At 45.8% G+C, this 16,904-nt stretch overlaps 1 protein-coding gene across 1 annotated transcript in view; it reads right to left on the bottom strand.

Moving 5' to 3' along the window:
* The window catches only part of RBM26 (RNA binding motif protein 26), a 51,974-nt gene extending 36,286 nt beyond the window's left edge, over positions 1–15,688 (bottom strand). Inside the window, exons 1-4 of the mRNA XM_056862095.1 lie at positions 15,617–15,688; positions 2,780–2,898; positions 1,500–1,636; positions 284–372 (exon numbers count right to left, since the gene is read on the bottom strand). Of these exons, the coding sequence (XP_056718073.1) occupies positions 284–372; positions 1,500–1,636; positions 2,780–2,898; positions 15,617–15,687 (416 nt within the window). The 5' untranslated portion in view covers position 15,688. The remainder of the gene's footprint in view (positions 1–283; positions 373–1,499; positions 1,637–2,779; positions 2,899–15,616) is intronic.
* Positions 15,689–16,904: the final 1,216 nt, after the last annotated feature.

Below are 16,904 nucleotides of genomic sequence, written 5' to 3'. Positions count from 1 at the left end.
TTCTACTACATCACTATTCATTTTGTTTTTAGTGTGTTTCACTTTAACTTCAAAATGATTAAGTGAGAGAAGACAGGTATGTTTGAAAAGTACAACACTGAAGTTATTATGTAATTATTTATTTTCACTTTTTCTGAAAATGTAATGTTCTATCTTTGAAAAAAACTACAAAATATGGATTGTGACCCTGCCCCAAAATCTAACCGTATATAATCTGCTTGCTTATCTCTATCTTTGTACCTCTAACGACACATTTAGAGCAAGAATGAGAAGAAATGGCTACCTGGTTTCTCGGTACCGTGAACTTGATTGAGGTGGACTATGATTCAGCCTTCGAGAAAACTTTTTCTCTCGCTCGTCTTCCTTAATTACCTTGAGAATAAGGGGGGAGAGAATCAAACTTGGGTCTACAATACAGAAAACGGCTTCCCGAAATCCAGCAATCAGCTAAAACTGAAGCAATTGTGAGGCTTTCCTGCAGAATAATAAAATTTCAAGCCTTGAGCTACCCATCACCACTGCTCTCGTCTTTGCTTTATAGAAGATGCCATGAAATAATACTAAATAAAGAAGAAATTGGTCAGTGTCACACTTTTGCTTTGTTCTGCTGTTACTACTAGCTCTCCATACAACTCTTACACCAATGAATATTGGCTCCTTGTAACTTCGGCCTGCCATTAACGTATTTATTCATTTTATATACTAGGTTTACAGTCTGCCTTTTTCTCACTAAGACACAGTGCGGATTACGCAATGTAAATCTATGCAATCAGTATAATGAATCATAGAGTTGGAAGGGACCACCAGGGTCATCTAATCCAACCCCCTGAACAATGCAGGAAATTCCAAACTCCTTCCCTCCCCGATAGACTCCCTCCCCACCCATAGCCATCTAATAAGCAACGTACTCGAGCCATCTAATAAGCAATGTACTCGAGCCACCTAATAAGCAATGTACTCGAGCCATCTAATAAGCAATGTACTTGGATCAGGATTAAAGAAATCTGAACAAGCGTAAGATACTAGACATGATATAGAATGCAGACACAATGCAAAAAATGGTATTACATTAGTAGAAAAAATGCGGTGACAGCAGCATAATAAATACAGCAACCAGATAATACAATCTATACATGGTGGTACAGTCCACAGTCCCTTTCCCTTTACCCAGTGCCTTCCCGAACCATTATTTTACTGTATAGCCCTTTTAACCTTCATTTGTATCTCCAGGGTTCATCTGCTATTAAATATGCTATAGAATCTACCAACTCTATCTCCCAGGAGCAACCTGTCACGATACCTGAACAAGTGAGTTGTGACTAACAAAAGCTCATTTTGAAATAAACGTTGTCGGTCTTTTAAGGTGCCACTGGACATTTGTTTTATTTTGCTACAATAGACTAACACAGCTACCCCGTCGCAAAGACTATCATGACATTTTGTACGCAGTTTCTAGGCAGAGCAAACCTACAAAACCAAAGAACAGGCATCTGTACTACCTCCTCCTTTTTTGCTTCTTTTTCTTGATGCTGGAAGAAGTCCGATTTCAGGCTTCCTGACGATGGCTGCTCTGGTGGAGGTAGATAGCTCTTTGTATTCACAGCGTCGAAAAGTTTTTCTACAAATATCTGGGTCTCTAAAACATTGACCGAAAAAGTACACAAGTTAGCATTTGAGAAATAAACTGTGGATTCCAAGAGTCCTTCATCGTGGTGATGTCACAGGTGCCAGTCAAAGAACATCAAGGGCCAGAAAGGCAGTATGGCTAACACCTTACCCTGTAGTTGGTACTTAAAGAAACTCAAGGAATGTGATTATTATTATATTATAAATTTTATTTAACGTATACCCTGCCCTTTCCCAGCAAAGCCAGGCTCAGGACAGCTTCCAACGTTGACAACTCACAATGTATTACAAGATAAATGTAAGATTAAAACATTATTTTTAAACCAGCTGTCCAGTTTAAATTATCAAGATGGTGTCCTAACTCCATAACCACTTCTTAGAAATGACAAGAATATCCTCGATGTTGAGGATGATCTAAGGTGATACTCAGGTGACCAACATGAACCCGGAAAGTCCCAGGTCCTCCAAGGAATAGGGACAGGAAGAGGGAACAAGGAAAAGGGGGAAAGGACAAAAAAGGGAAGGAAAAAAGGAAAGGGAAAGGAAGGGAAGTCAGCTGGTAGAATGGTAGAAAAAATGGTAGAAAAAATTAGCCACTCCAATCCGAGCCAAGATCCCAACCATCATGCACATACTTTTGGTACCTAACATTTGAAGCATGAGGAACAGGAAATATGGCTTCTGTCAAGGAATGTGATTAGATGCACCAATTATGAAATATTCAAGCTAGAGTAATCTTTTTAAACTACCAGCATAGGCTCTTCAGTTATCACCAGGGGGTGGGGGTGGAGCTAAGGGGCAGAGCATGGAAGGGATGCAATAAGTACACACTCCATAGCATTTGCAAAGTTGTTTTTTCTAAACACAGAAATCTAAGGACTAGACAGAATATATTACGTGAAAGCCTTCAACAGAGACATTCACAGGGACTCCTAGTTCTACAGCAGCATTAAATATCAGTATTTATTTTTGTATGTGCATAACACTTATATTTCTACATGGCAATAACATTGCCAGGTTGTACCTTTGTTCTACTTAATGTTGAGGTGTTTAATCCAAGATACAGTAAAAGCAAACACACTGGATCCTAAACTGATAATTCAGAAACACTTAAAACAGAACTCACCGGAAGCTTGCATTGACAAGATCTTACCTTTCTGAAGAAACACATCCAGCTGATCAACACACAGTGCTTTCAGTTCCTTCTCACTTTTATCCTTCTTCACCAAAGCAAGAACATACTTAGCTAGTGCTGACGGATCAGCATCACATCTGGAAATGAAAAGACACAGGAATATATGCCAGTGAGAAAGGTATCTTCAAGCTGACGAAATATGATGGGCGTATTCAACAACTTGGCTCCACGGGAAATATCTGCATGTGCTAGGGTCCTTGGAGAAGGTGTGGAAAAAACCTCATACTGGTGTACCCCACCCTGCTTTTCAGCCTGTGCAAGATACTACACAAGCAATTTATGGGCATTATAAGATATATAGGGAGGAAAGCATTAGGAACCAGCAGAACTGTATAAAACCAGTTTACGTTTTCACTTGGTGGGAAGAGCTGTCAAGTCACAGCCACCTTACGGTGACCCTGTAGGGCTTTCAAGGCAAGAGACGTTTAGAGGTGGTTTGCTATTGCCTGCCTTTGCGTAGCAACCCTGGACATCCTTGGTGGTCTCCCATCCAAGTACTTATCGGGACCTACCCTGCTCGCTAAATCCGAGCCTATATCTTCCGCCACTTGAAGATGCACATATTCCAAGTGCCGATCTGCAGTACACACGTCAGTTCCTCGGTTTCATCTTTGCCAGCCTTTGGAACACATTTTGGTGGGGGGCCTAAACCTACTCCCCACCAACACAACTCAGCAGCCCCAGGCACCACGGAACAGCAACCACAGAGGTACAACAAACACATCCTCATATGTTCTGCTTTACTTCCTTCCCCAACTCCCACAACACACCATTCCTTTTGCCAAGCCCCCCCCCCAATTGTAAAAATGAGATTTTACTAATTATAATGGGTTGGATCCTACGGATTTGTTCCACTAACAACAGAACCTTCCTCCAACTCAAGTTGCCTTCCCCTGGTGGAAGGGGAACGCATGTGCCAAAGGAAGGTGGTACTTTTAGCAGAACAAATCTATAGGATCCAACAAGGAAGAAGGAGGGGGGAGGAGTGGGAGGGGGAGGAGGAAAAGGAGGAGGAGGAGGAGGAGGAAGAAGAGGAAGAGAAGGAAGAGAAGGAGGAGAAGAGGAAGAGTTGGTTTTTATATGCCGACTTTCTCCGCCATTTAAGGGAGAATCAAACTGTCTTACAATCACCTTCCCCTCCCCTCCCCACAACAGACACACTGTGAGGTAGGTGGGGCTGAGAGAGCACTAACAGAGCTGTAACTTGCCCAAGGTCACCCAGCTTGCTTCATGTGTAGGAGTGGGGAAACAAATCCAGTTCACCAGATTAGCCTCCACCACTCATGTGGAGTGGGGAATCAAGCCCGGTTCTCCAGATCAGACTCCACCACTCCAAATCACCGCTTTTATCCACTACACCACGCTGGCTTATCAAATCATATGATCTCCTTAGTTTTCAAAGATATCCATGGCAGTTGTCTCCCATTATTTCTGAAGTGGATCCAGTCGTGCATCTCTGAAAGTTTTCATTCGGTGCTAGAATCAACATATTCTTCCAACGTTTTAGACTAGTCAGCTAGAAACCAATACAGCCTCAAAACCTGGTTAACCTTAATCTGTTTTGTGTAGTGTGGGTGGGTAACAGTTTCTTCTAGTTATATTGCCTTATTGTTTCACTTACACCTGCAAACACAGCCATATGAAACCCTAATAAAATATATCTCAATTTGGTGTTTGATGTTTAGCTAAGCAGAAAAGAGATGGATAAAACAAAACAAAAAAGATGAAATGTTGATAAAGGAAGGAATGTTGATAAAGGAAGCAGAAAAGAGATGGATAAAACAAAAACAAAAAGACGAAATGTTGATAAAGGAAGGAATGTTATAGTTAAAGTTTATTAAAACACAAAAGGTAGCACATTTTCAGATCAGGCCAGGTGGCTCTTCTGTTAAGAGTCACATGTAAATTGGCCAAAGGAAAGGTTCAAGGAAACTGAAAAAACCTAAAAATAGCAGAGGCATTCAAATGACTACATGTTCTTTGAAGATTAAGAATTAACTTTCCACCATTTTAATTCTCTCTCATCAACCATGTCCATTCAGAAGAAGCAGCCAATTACTAGCATTAATTACTTGCCCAGAGGTCAGGATAGTGTTTAACACAGAACGAGCACTTTCCATTCCAAAAACAGGATCTAAGCAAAGTAGCATCAAGAGGCTGGGTGAATTTTTTTTTCTGCAGCAGCCTTACAACACACCTTAAAAGTTTATAAGTCATTACAAAAAGAAATTGTCTCTTGAAATACTCAGTTATTTGTATCAAATCCACTTTTACATCGTTAAAAAAATTTAAATGCATGTATGCAGATTTTTGTTATTCTGCACAGCGTACATTGACCTGACTAAGCTCACATCACAGGGGCCAGAAGGAGCAACAAAAGGAGGTTTTCTTCTCCACTTCTTTGTTTTCAGAAATTAAATACTCTGGTTCAAGAGTACCTTTCCAGGACCATAAGGATGTGTGGTTGCTGCCATCAAGCTGTTACCACCTGCCCTACCCCTTCCCATCCACTTCCCAGACCCTTAAAGGAAAGCTGAGTCCTGAAAGGAAGTGCCGGGGGGGGGGGGGAGAGGGCTGCCATCAAAGGCAGAGTTCTGCCCCCCCTATTCTGCCCCCCCGTGGATGGCAAGCAGATTTGCTGTTAAGTAACCTGGGCTTAAACGCTGGCGGGCTTGGGTGGCTGCTGTTGTAGACAACTTAAACTGCTCTGAATCTGCATAAAATCTGTGAGTAACAAAACATTTTTTTCATAATATGATGTATACTAGTAATTTATTATTGTATGGATAGTTTAGAACATTGTGTATTGTGTACTTTTGTGTAGATGAGGGACTGAAGAAGACTCCGAAACGATCGTATCCCAGCATTCCACCTTGCTCTTCAGTAGCATGAACATCCATTGGACATCTACCTGCGTTTAGGATACGAAAAATATATGCCTAGATTGCTGTATATGCTTATGGCAATTTATGTACATAGCACTTCACTGATGTGAATTGTCACTTCTGTATGTAGCACTTTGCTGTTGTTGTTTGGTTTTCCAATACAAACTGTTTTTGCAGATATCCCAGCATATTCTTGTACTAATTTCCTAACCTGAATCTGCTTTGAGCAGAGAAAAGTGAGTACAAGAACACATATAAATGTCAAGTAAGTAAAACGCCCACAGAGCTCCTGGAGCAATAACTGCAGCCTTGAGGGCTGGCATGAACGCAGAGGCCTCTGGAATACACATTACAGGCCCTTCAGCCTCTATAAACCAAGGTGTCTGATCAGCAAATGCTTCTCCTGTTTGACAAATGCCCCTGCTTCTCTCCCACATACGCTGCCCCCATTGCTGCAGGCACCTCTTGCAAAAGCCCTATGTGTGTGTGAGAGAGAGAAATCATCTTTCTGTTCCTCCCGGAAGCACTTGGGAGGGAGAGAGGAAGGGCGGGTGCTCTTTGTTGCTCTGGGGCAAAAAACGGTAGTGTGCACCTGCTGCCATAACATCGTCACTCTAACTGGCTGGCCATTAGTGCCAGATTCAATTCAAGGTATCGGCCATCACGCATAAAGCCGTTCATGGCCTTGGCTCCTCATCCACAGGACTGCCAGGGGGAGATAGGACTCCTGCCCCCATCCCCAGCAGGGGGAGATGGGACTCCTCCCCCCTCCCCGTCAGAGGGAGATGGGACTCCCCTCTGCGAGTTTCTTGGGCACTGTCTGCCAGCCTGACCTATGCACAGGGCTGTTGTGAAGACAAAACGGGCAAAGGCTAATATATAGTCAAATTAAAACACACTAAAACTGTCCTTAACTCAATCGCAGGTTTGGGGGAGGGGCTGTGGCTCAGTGGCAGAGCATCTGTTCGACATGCAGAAGGTCCCAGGTTCAATCCCCGGAATCTCCAGTTAAAGGGACTAGTCAGGTGGGTGACGTGAAAGACCTCTGCCTGAGACCCTGGAGAGCTGCTGCGGGTCAGAGTAGACAATACTGACTTCGATGGACCAAGTGTCTGATTCAGTATAAGGCAGCTCCATAGAGAAGGTCCATGGCTCAGTGGCAGAGCATCTGTTTGGCACGCAGAAGGTCCCAGGTTCAATCCCCGGCATCTCCAGTTAAAGGGACTAGGCAGGTGGGTAATGTGAAAGACCTCTGCCTAAGACCCTGGAGAGCCACTGCCGGTCTGGGTAGACAATTCTGACTTTGATGGACCAAGGGTCTGGTTCAGTATAAGGCAGCTTCATGTGTTCATGCTGAATAGATTGGCCGATCTTGGTGCAGCAGGCTGCAACTGCCCAGTAGCACTATCTGCTGGCCTGTGTGAATGAGTATGGAAGTGATTATCTCCCCCCCCACACGCCAAACCAACTACGAAAGAGGGACCACATGAGTTTCTCTGCACTGCTGCACAGGATGCAGCGCTCTCTGGAGCAACATAGTCAAAATCTGTTTTGACCATTCTCAAGGTTTTCCGTATGATGCACGTTCCCGTTAGCACACGGGTAGGTGCCCCCCTAAAAAAGTTACTAGAGGGGTCAGAGTGTGGCATCTCAAATGCCTATGTACAATTGCTCGGAAGCAAGCACTGCTGAATTCGGTGGGGCTTAGTTCTGAAATAAACAAGCGTAGGATTATGCGGCTAAGAACACTTGCTTTAGCTAAGTCGAGTGGGGGGTAGCTAACTGCAGTGGAGGGGGGGAGTAGAAGACACTGTTTTTCCATATGGGGCAATAGGATTTTGCATTATCAAATTGAAATAGCAACAAAAAGCCACTGGATGGGATGAGCACTGGGGAAATAACTGACCAAGTTGTAATGAAGCAATCAACTTTAAAAGTTATTCCTTAGACATATACAGAGTGCCATTTCATCACTAACAAGATCCAGCGTGGTGTAGTGGTTAAGAGCGGTGGTTTGGAGCGGTGGAGTCTGATCTGGAGAACCGGGTTTGATTCCCCACTCCTCCACATGATGGGTAGAGGCTAATCTTGTTTCTCCACTCCTACACACAAAGCCAGCTGCGTGACCTTGGGCAAGTCACTCTCTCTCAGTCCCACCTACCTCACAGGGTATCTGTTGTGGGGAAGGGAAGGTGATTGTAAGCCAGTTTGAGTCTCCTTTAAGAGAAAGTCGGCATATAAAAACCAACTCTTCTACTTCGAATGAGGAATCAACAGCCTGCACTCATCTGATAACCTTCACACAGACCCCACCCTATTATACTCTTTCCTAAATTTTTGTCAGAAGCTGACAGTAATCTGTAGCATTGACCGCACTTAATAACAGGTTGTTCAGATGTAATGGTTGACTATCAAATCCAGGGACAATGTGTGTACTCCTACAATGCATACTGTGTACTCTTTTCAAACTGTAACAACAGAACTTTCCCATGGCGCCTTTCTGCACTGTGGCCAATGGTATTTATTTAGGTCTGTATCCATGCCAAATGTTACAGACACGTATTGTGTATCTTCTCAAGTGCAGCATAAACTGTATTCCAATGATAAGATCAGTATGCAAGAGTTATATGCGGTTATTAAGTAACTCCTTACAGTCTGGACAGTTAACACTGTTACTCTTCCCAAGATCTGGCAGGTTTCAAACCTGAGAATCAGCGAGTTGGGGGGGGGGGGAAATGTAACCATCCTTCTCTCTCAGCCTCCTTAGCAAGAACAGGTATGTACATGGACAAATTCATGCAAAGTACTTACACACAGTGCTCCCCGTTCTTTATTAGCTCACCAGCAACATACTTTCCTTACCCTGACAATCTGGGAAAAATACGCTGCAGAAATCCAGTTTCACAGACCAAAGGAATGGGGGGAAAATTGAATGCCTCAGCTCCCAATGACAGTCTGCAAGCTCACCAGCATTCAGTGAAGCAGAGCCTTTAATTTTGTTTTACTTTCATTGTTTAAATATTAAATAAACAAGGACTCCGCTTGCTCAAAACCAGCAGTAAGGATTGTAGTTCCAATGCTGTTCCTCAGCAGCACACCACATGAAAACTTTTCTTCGGAATGGATCACCCATGTGGATTACTTAAAATGAAAGCATGTACATCAGATATTAATAACCAGATACTAACAAATCCATTACAAGGCAGAAGAAAACCAACCGCCACAGGACACAAATGAAATAAAGACCGAGTCCCCTTCCCTCAAACTTGTCATAAAACACAGAATACAAAACTAATCGTAAACCATGAACTACACTGAAATCTCCTTACATTAATTCCTTTCATACTATGGAGTTAAAACAATAAAATCCCAGCTATTTAGCCTGTGCTTCTGCACTCATATAATCCAAATGTTCCAACGGCCATTTTCTACAAGCCAACAAATAAAATCCCTTTGTATTAAAAAATGATGGTGCCAACCGAAGAAAAGCTCTCTACACAGAATATTCTCAGATTTTGGAAAAGCCAAACCAAAGCAACAAGTTCCAGTGCGACACAAATACAACTAAAAACTCCAGAGAGCACTGCAATGAAAATAACACTCTTAACAACACTTAATTTTCTAACAGTTAGAGCAGTTCCTCAGTAGAACAGGTTTCCTCGGGAGGTGGTAAACTCTCCTTCCCTGGTTTTTAAGCAGAGGCTAGATGGCCATCTGTCAGCAATGCTGATTCTATGGCCTTAGGCAGTTCATGAGAGGGAGGGCATCTTGGCCATCTTCTGGGCACTGGGGGTTGGACTAGATGACCCTGGTAGTCCCTTCCAACTCTGTGATTCTATGAAAATGTTTGCCCAATGAGCTGCACGGATGGACAGCCTCTTCAGGGACACCAGCAATCTGGGAGACATGGGCATATTAAAAGAAAAATGGGGAGAAGACTGTTTGCTCAGAATAATAAACCGAAACCTTGTTTTATCGCCCATCATTCACAAAATGCACCCTGACAAAAAGTCAAGCAGTTTCAAATAAAGTTAAGCTACAATAACTTCCATGGAAAGAAGGAACTCTGTAAATTCACCAACTCCTATATTTACTGGGGGGGGGGGTGTCATGTTCCAAAGGTAATCAAGGAAATCTACTGCAATCATTTATTCCTCTCACAATCCGGGGGCCATCCAGACTTTATAGCCTATGGAAAACAATCTGAAACCCACTGAAATCTGAAACATTCATTATGTTGATAACGTGATTAACTCTTTGGGTAAAAGAAGGCATGGCCAGCTTCATGTTTATGGTTGTTAAAGTCCTGTTATTTTAAAGCAAAGTTACAAGATGCTTAATACTAGGAAGACTATACAACAGTCACAAACAAGAAAGCCTCATTCGGTGCTCAGCTTCTGAAGCAGCAGAATGAAAAAAAAATTGCCTCCACGTTGCTTTTACCACTGGTAAGTGAAAATGCTAAAACTACCCTCTCTTTTAATGACTGCAGCACCACACTTTGCTACATACTTTGCCTACATTTGAGCCTAGCAAACCATTACACATACTTTAAAGTGAGGGGAACCCACAATAACTGGTGAAGAAGACAAAACCCCAAGTCAAACCGAGCTCCACACTCAAGCTCTTCTGTCTACCCTGCATACTCAAACTAACGAAGAAACAAATCAAGGAATTTCATTAAATTAGGTACTTAGGTAAGCCATTGCTGATTCCTCTTGGAATTTGAACCAGGCAAGAATTCATCTGCAGCTGACCTTTTGAAAAAATTACTTGTTCCTACTTTTCATTTCCTGTTCATAGTCGCCTTTACATAAATCTGAAGCACATAGCTTAGGTACGGCAGCATAGCCTATACTTGTAACAGAGTCTATGGAAATTAACAAGGTCTGAGTGTCACCCAAATAACCAAAACAACAGTAAAGTATATATACATACATCATCAGTTATTCGTACATGCTATAAAGGTTTAACATGCTCAAAAACCATTGAATGCAACTATTTAACACTCATACCTATAAAAACCTGTGTCAGAGCCTTTGAAAACATGGAGTATGCATATATACTATGATCCATGGTGGGTGAGCTATGAATATATACCCCTAAATAAGGCACAAACCTTAGGAAAGCACACAAAGCCTTTTCCAGAACACCATATCCCCAATTCTTTTCCACGGCCCTACTGCTACGGAAGAGGAAAATATTCTAGGGGCCCTGAGAGCCACAGCTGTGATTTTTCCATATGGTGTTTGGGTCTAAGTTGTGTGGGAGAGTGGGGAGACAGAGAATCTTTGTCTGGGAGCCCAAAGCGATTTTCAGCAACAATTTGCATGGTACAGATCTCACAGTGGAGTAAACTGGGGTGGGTTTGTGGTAAAGCATCAGCATACACAGAGAAAGACCTCTGCTTAAATCCATGGTCTCTCCAGTTAATAGGACGGGGTAGTAGAGCTCCACTTGAGATCCGGAAGATCTGTTTCTTCCAGTCAGAACAGATGATGCTGCCCTCCATAGACCAGTAGCCTGTCTCAGTAGGAGACAGCAACACATGTTCAATGTGTACCATACATCAAGTAGGGGCTTGCATGGCAAAATGTTCCTCCATAGGAATGGAAGCAAATAAAGAAATAATCCTTTCACACAGAAAACCAGACTTTCAAGGAGAAAGGTTGCAATGGGTAGCCAAGTTAGTCTGTCACTAGCAGTAGAAAAGAGTCCAGTAGCACCTTAAAAACTAACAAAATCCCTGGCAGGGTATCAGCAGTACACAGATAAACAGGGCTGTCTTAACGCATGGGCATGCTGGGCAGTTGCCCAGGGGGCCCCACACTAATCTATGTATGTTGTGACTTGCTGTCAATGAATAAATAAAGACTATGCCAAATTATAAATATTTGTTATTGGAAAGTGCATATTTAGCACGTGTTGCACTAAAGATAATGAACAATATTGTTAATTTGGGTTTGGACCAAGAACAAATACTGAAGTATAATGTAAGGAAGGACTTGTTCATTATGGAAGCACCAGTAAATATATCTTTAATTTTATCATAAGAACACAAGAAAAGCCCTACTGGATCAGACCGAGGCCCATCAAGTCCAGCAGTCTGTTCTCACAGCGGCCAACCAGGTGCCTCTAGGAAGCCCACAAACAAGACGACCGCAGCAGCATTATCCTGCCTATGTTCCACAACACCTAATATAACAGGCATGCTCCTCTGATCCTGGAGATGCTAAGAAGCCAACCAAAAGACGGCAAGTAAAAGACTGTACTGTGAATAGGGATGAATGGGGATAGTCTTCAGATATGTGGGTCCTAAGCCATGAAGGGCTTTAAAAGTTATAACCAGCACCTTGAGTTGAAGTTGGGGAAAACTGGCAGGGGAAAATGGCACCAACACATCCCCACTCACAGAGATGCTTTACACAAATAAACACACACAAATATACTGAATAAATACAAATGGCTGTTTAGAGCGATGTCTGTGTAAGGAGCAAGGACAAAAGAACATAAGAAAGGCCATGCTGGTCCACCAAGCCCAGCAGTCTGTTCACACAGTGGCCAGGAAGCCCACAAACAAGACGACAGCAGCAGCATTGTCCTGCCTGTGTTCCACAGCACCTAATAGAATAGGCATGATCCTCTGATCCTGGAGAGGATACATTGACATTGATCGACCATGTACATTTTTATTCCTGTGAGTGGTTGTGTAGGTAGGGGCCCCAGCGCACTGCTTTGCCCAGGAGACCTCTATTGCCGTTAAGGCAGCCCTGAGTAGTACACGGATCTTGCAGCAACGGGGTGTAGATCAGCTGGGGCTATTACAGGCTTCCGTTTTCTATACAGGTCAACATGTATCCGAGGCCATTTATGCCTGGGAGGCTTTGCCGCTCTCTAGATGCACATTTTCCCCCATTCAGATTCTCAAATCTGTGTATGGGGGGGGGCTTATTTTTGGTCATTTATGCATGAGAGGTTTCGCCTTGGACCTGACACTCCCTAGACGCACATTTTCCCCAATTCAGATTCTCAAATCTGTGTATGGGGGGGCTTATTTTGGGCCATTTATGCATGAGAGGTTTCGCCTTAGATTTGACACTCTCTAGGTGCATGTTCCCCCCCCCCATTCAGATTCTCAAATCTGTGTATGGGGGGGGGGCTTATTTTTGGTCATTTATGCATGAGAGGTTTCGCCTTGGACCTGACGCTCTCTAGACGCACATTTTCCCCCATTCAGATTCTCAAATCTGTGAGTGTGGGGGGGGGGGCTTATTTTGAGCCATTTATGCATGAGAGGTTTCGCTTTAGATTTGACACTCTCTAGGTGCATGTTCCCCCCCCCCAATTCAGATTCTCAAATCTGTGTATGGGGGAGGCTTATTTTTGGTCATTTATGCATGAGAGGTTTCGCCTTGGACCTGACGCTCTCTAGACGCACATTTTCCCCCATTCAGATTCTCAAATCTGTGAGTGTGGGGGGGGGGGCTTATTTTGAGCCATTTATGCATGAGAGGTTTCGCTTTAGATTTGACACTCTCTAGGTGCATGTTCCCCCCCCCCAATTCAGATTCTCAAATCTGTGTATGGGGGAGGCTTATTTTTGGTCATTTATGCATGAGAGGTTTCGCCTTGGACCTGACGCTCTCTAGACGCACATTTTTCCCCATTCAGATTCTCAAATCTGTGGGGGGGGGGTTATTTTGAGCCATTTATGCATGAGAGGTTTCGCCTTAGATTTGACACTCTCTAGGTGCATGTTCCCCCCCCCCAATTCAGATTCTCAAATCTGTGTATGGGGGGGGGGCTTATTTTTGGTCATTTATGCATGAGAGGTTTCGCCTTGGACCTGACACTCCCTAGACGCACATTTTCCCCAATTCAGATTCTCAAATCTGTGTATGGGGGGGCTTATTTTGGGCCATTTATGCATGAGAGGTTTCGCCTTAGATTTGACACTCTCTAGGTGCATGTTCCCCCCCCCCATTCAGATTCTCAAATCTGTGTATGGGGGGGGGGCTTATTTTTGGTCATTTATGCATGAGAGGTTTCGCCTTGGACCTGACGCTCTCTAGACGCACATTTTCCCCCATTCAGATTCTCAAATCTGTGAGTGTGGGGGGGGGGGGCTTATTTTGAGCCATTTATGCATGAGAGGTTTCGCTTTAGATTTGACACTCTCTAGGTGCATGTTCCCCCCCCCCAATTCAGATTCTCAAATCTGTGTATGGGGGAGGCTTATTTTTGGTCATTTATGCATGAGAGGTTTCGCCTTGGACCTGACGCTCTCTAGACGCACATTTTCCCCCATTCAGATTCTCAAATCTGTGAGTGTGGGGGGGGGGGCTTATTTTGAGCCATTTATGCATGAGAGGTTTCGCTTTAGATTTGACACTCTCTAGGTGCATGTTCCCCCCCCCCCAATTCAGATTCTCAAATCTGTGTATGGGGGAGGCTTATTTTTGGTCATTTATGCATGAGAGGTTTCGCCTTGGACCTGACGCTCTCTAGACGCACATTTTTCCCCATTCAGATTCTCAAATCTGTGTATGGGGGGCTTATTTTAGGCCATTTATGCATGAGAGGTTTCGCCTTAGATTTGACACTCTCTAGGTGCATGTTCCCCCCCATTCAGATTCTCAAATCTGTGTATGGGGGGGGCTTATTTTTGGTTATTTATGCATGAGAGGTTTCGCCTTGGACCTGACACTCTCTAGACGCACATTTCCCCCCATTCAGATTCTCAAATCTGTGGGGGGGGGGGGTTATTTTGAGCCATTTATGCATGAGAGGTTTCGCCTTAGATTTGACACTCTCTAGGTGCATGTTCCCCCCTATTCAGATTCTCAAATCTATGTATGGGGGGGCTTATTTTTGGTTATTTATGCATGAGAGGTTTCACCTTGGACCTGACGCTCTCTAGACACACATTTACCCCCATTCAGATTCTCAAATCTGTATATGGGGGGGCTTATTTTGAGCCATTTCTGCATGAGAGGTTTCGCCTTAGATTTGACACTCTCTAGGTGCATGTTCCCCCCATTCAGATTCTCAAATCTGTGTAGGGGGGGGGGCTTATTTTTGGTTATTTATGCATGAGAGGTTTCGCCTTGGACCTGACACTCTCTAGACGCACATTTCCCCCTATTCAGATTCTCAAATCTATGTATGGGGGGGCTTATTTTTGGTTATTTATGCATGAGAGGTTTCATCTTGGACCTGACGCTCTCTAGACACACATTTACCCCCATTCAGATTCTCAAATCTGTATATGGGGGGGCTTATTTTGAGCCATTTCTGCATGAGAGGTTTCGCCTTAGATTTGACACTCTAGGTGCATGTTCCCCCCATTCAGATTCTCAAATCTGTGTGGGGGGGGGGGCTTATTTTTGGTTATTTATGCATGAGAGGTTTCGCCTTGGACCTGACGCTCTCTAGACACACATTTACCCCCATTCAGATTCTCAAATCTGTATATGGGGGGGGGGCTTATTTTGAGCCATTTATGCATGAGAGGTTTCGCCTTAGATTTGACACTCTCTAGGTGCATGTCCCCCCCATTCAGGTTCTCAAATCTGTGTTTGGGGGGGGGGGGTTACTGTTGAGTTTTGAGAATTCAGATTGGGGGGGGGGGAAATGTGCATTTAGAGATCCAAGGGAAATCCAAGCGGGGGGAAAAAAACCCGTGCATCTATTAGATTTGAGATTTCGGATGGAGGGGGGGGGGATGTGCATCTAGAGAGCGGCAAACCCAAGGCGAAACCTCCCAGGCGTGCATGGCCCCAGCCTCCCCATGCACGGGTCCCCCCGCTGCGCACCGGGGACCGAGGGGGGCGTGCACCGAAGCAAGAAACGGGGGAGGGGGAGGAGGAGGAAGAGGGGGGGAGGGACACAGACGGCTGGGTCTACTCACATGGGCTCCAAGGTTTTGCTGAGCCAGGATTTCAGCGCCTCGAAGTTTTCTATGATCATTTTAACCACCATCCAGAGCGGCCCGAGCCCCGCCTCCCCCAGGCAGCGATGGCGGGGGGGGAGGGGCAGCAGCCGGGGCCCGGGGCCGAGAGAGGGGCGGGGCCGGGGCCGGGGAGGGGGAGTCTCGCCCCGAAGTCGGCAGCTGAGCCCGGAGAGGCCGAAGCGGCGACAGAAGCAGCAACGGCCGCCGTCCCCCCCCCCCTTTTTCTCCTCCCGCCCCCCTGCGGCCTAACCCGGCCCGTCTCCAAGGCCTCGCCTCCCCGCTCTCGCCGCCGCCGCGGGAGCAACAAAGATGGCGGCGGGGAAATATCGCGGGGTTTGGAGGGAACCTCGCGGAGGGCGGAGCGTGGGGGGAAAGGAAGGAAGGCCGGAGAGAGGCCCGTCGCCTCAGGAAAGGGGCGTGTGGGCAGGAGGGCGCGAGGGAAGCCGCGCTGGGCCCGCCCCCTCGCTCAGCCCGCGGCTGCCCACTGGGCAGGGCCGGTGCCAGTCATTTTAGCTCCCCTATTGCTAACCCGTCGCCTCAGGAAAGGGGCGTGTGGGCGGGAGGGCGCGAGGGAAGCCGCGCTGGCCCCGCCCCCTCGCTCAGCCCGCGGCTGCCCACTGGGCAGGGCCGGTGCCAGTCATTTTAGCTCCCCTATTGCTAACCCGTCGCCTCAGGAAAGGGGCGTGTGGGCGGGAGGGCGCGAGGGAAGCCGCGCTGGCCCCGCCCCCTCGCTCAGCCCGCGGCTGCCCACTGGGCAGGGCCGGTGCCAGTCATTTTAGCGCCCCTATTGCTAACCCGTCGCCTCAGGAAAGGGGCGAGTGGGCGGGAGGGCGCGAGGGAAGCCGCGCTGGCCCCGCCCCCTCGCTCAGCCCGCGGCTGCCCACTGGGCAGGGCCGGTGCCAGTCATTTTTGCGAACCTCTTGCTAACCCGTTTTCAAAACCGGATGTCTTGTAGAAAAACAAAAGCGCACCACTTTGGATGACGTAGGGTTGCCTCTTCGCCACCGGCGGGAGGTTTTGGGGGCGGAGCCTGAGGAGGGCGGGGTTTGGGGAGGGGAGGGGACTGCGGTCCCAAGCTCTGCTCGTGGCCTGAGTTCGATCCCGACGGAAGTCGGTTTCAGGTAGCTGGCTCAAGGTTGACTCAGCCTTCCCTCCTTACGAGGTCGGTCAAATGAGTACCCAGCTTGCTGCTGGGGGTAAAGGGAGGATGACTGGGGAAGGCACTGACAAACCACCCCGCAAACAA

This window comes from Euleptes europaea, chromosome 16 (assembly GCF_029931775.1).
Source record: "Euleptes europaea isolate rEulEur1 chromosome 16, rEulEur1.hap1, whole genome shotgun sequence".
NCBI classification, from domain to species: domain Eukaryota; kingdom Metazoa; phylum Chordata; class Lepidosauria; order Squamata; family Sphaerodactylidae; genus Euleptes; species Euleptes europaea.
This window is presented reverse-complemented; position numbering and strand designations above follow the sequence as displayed.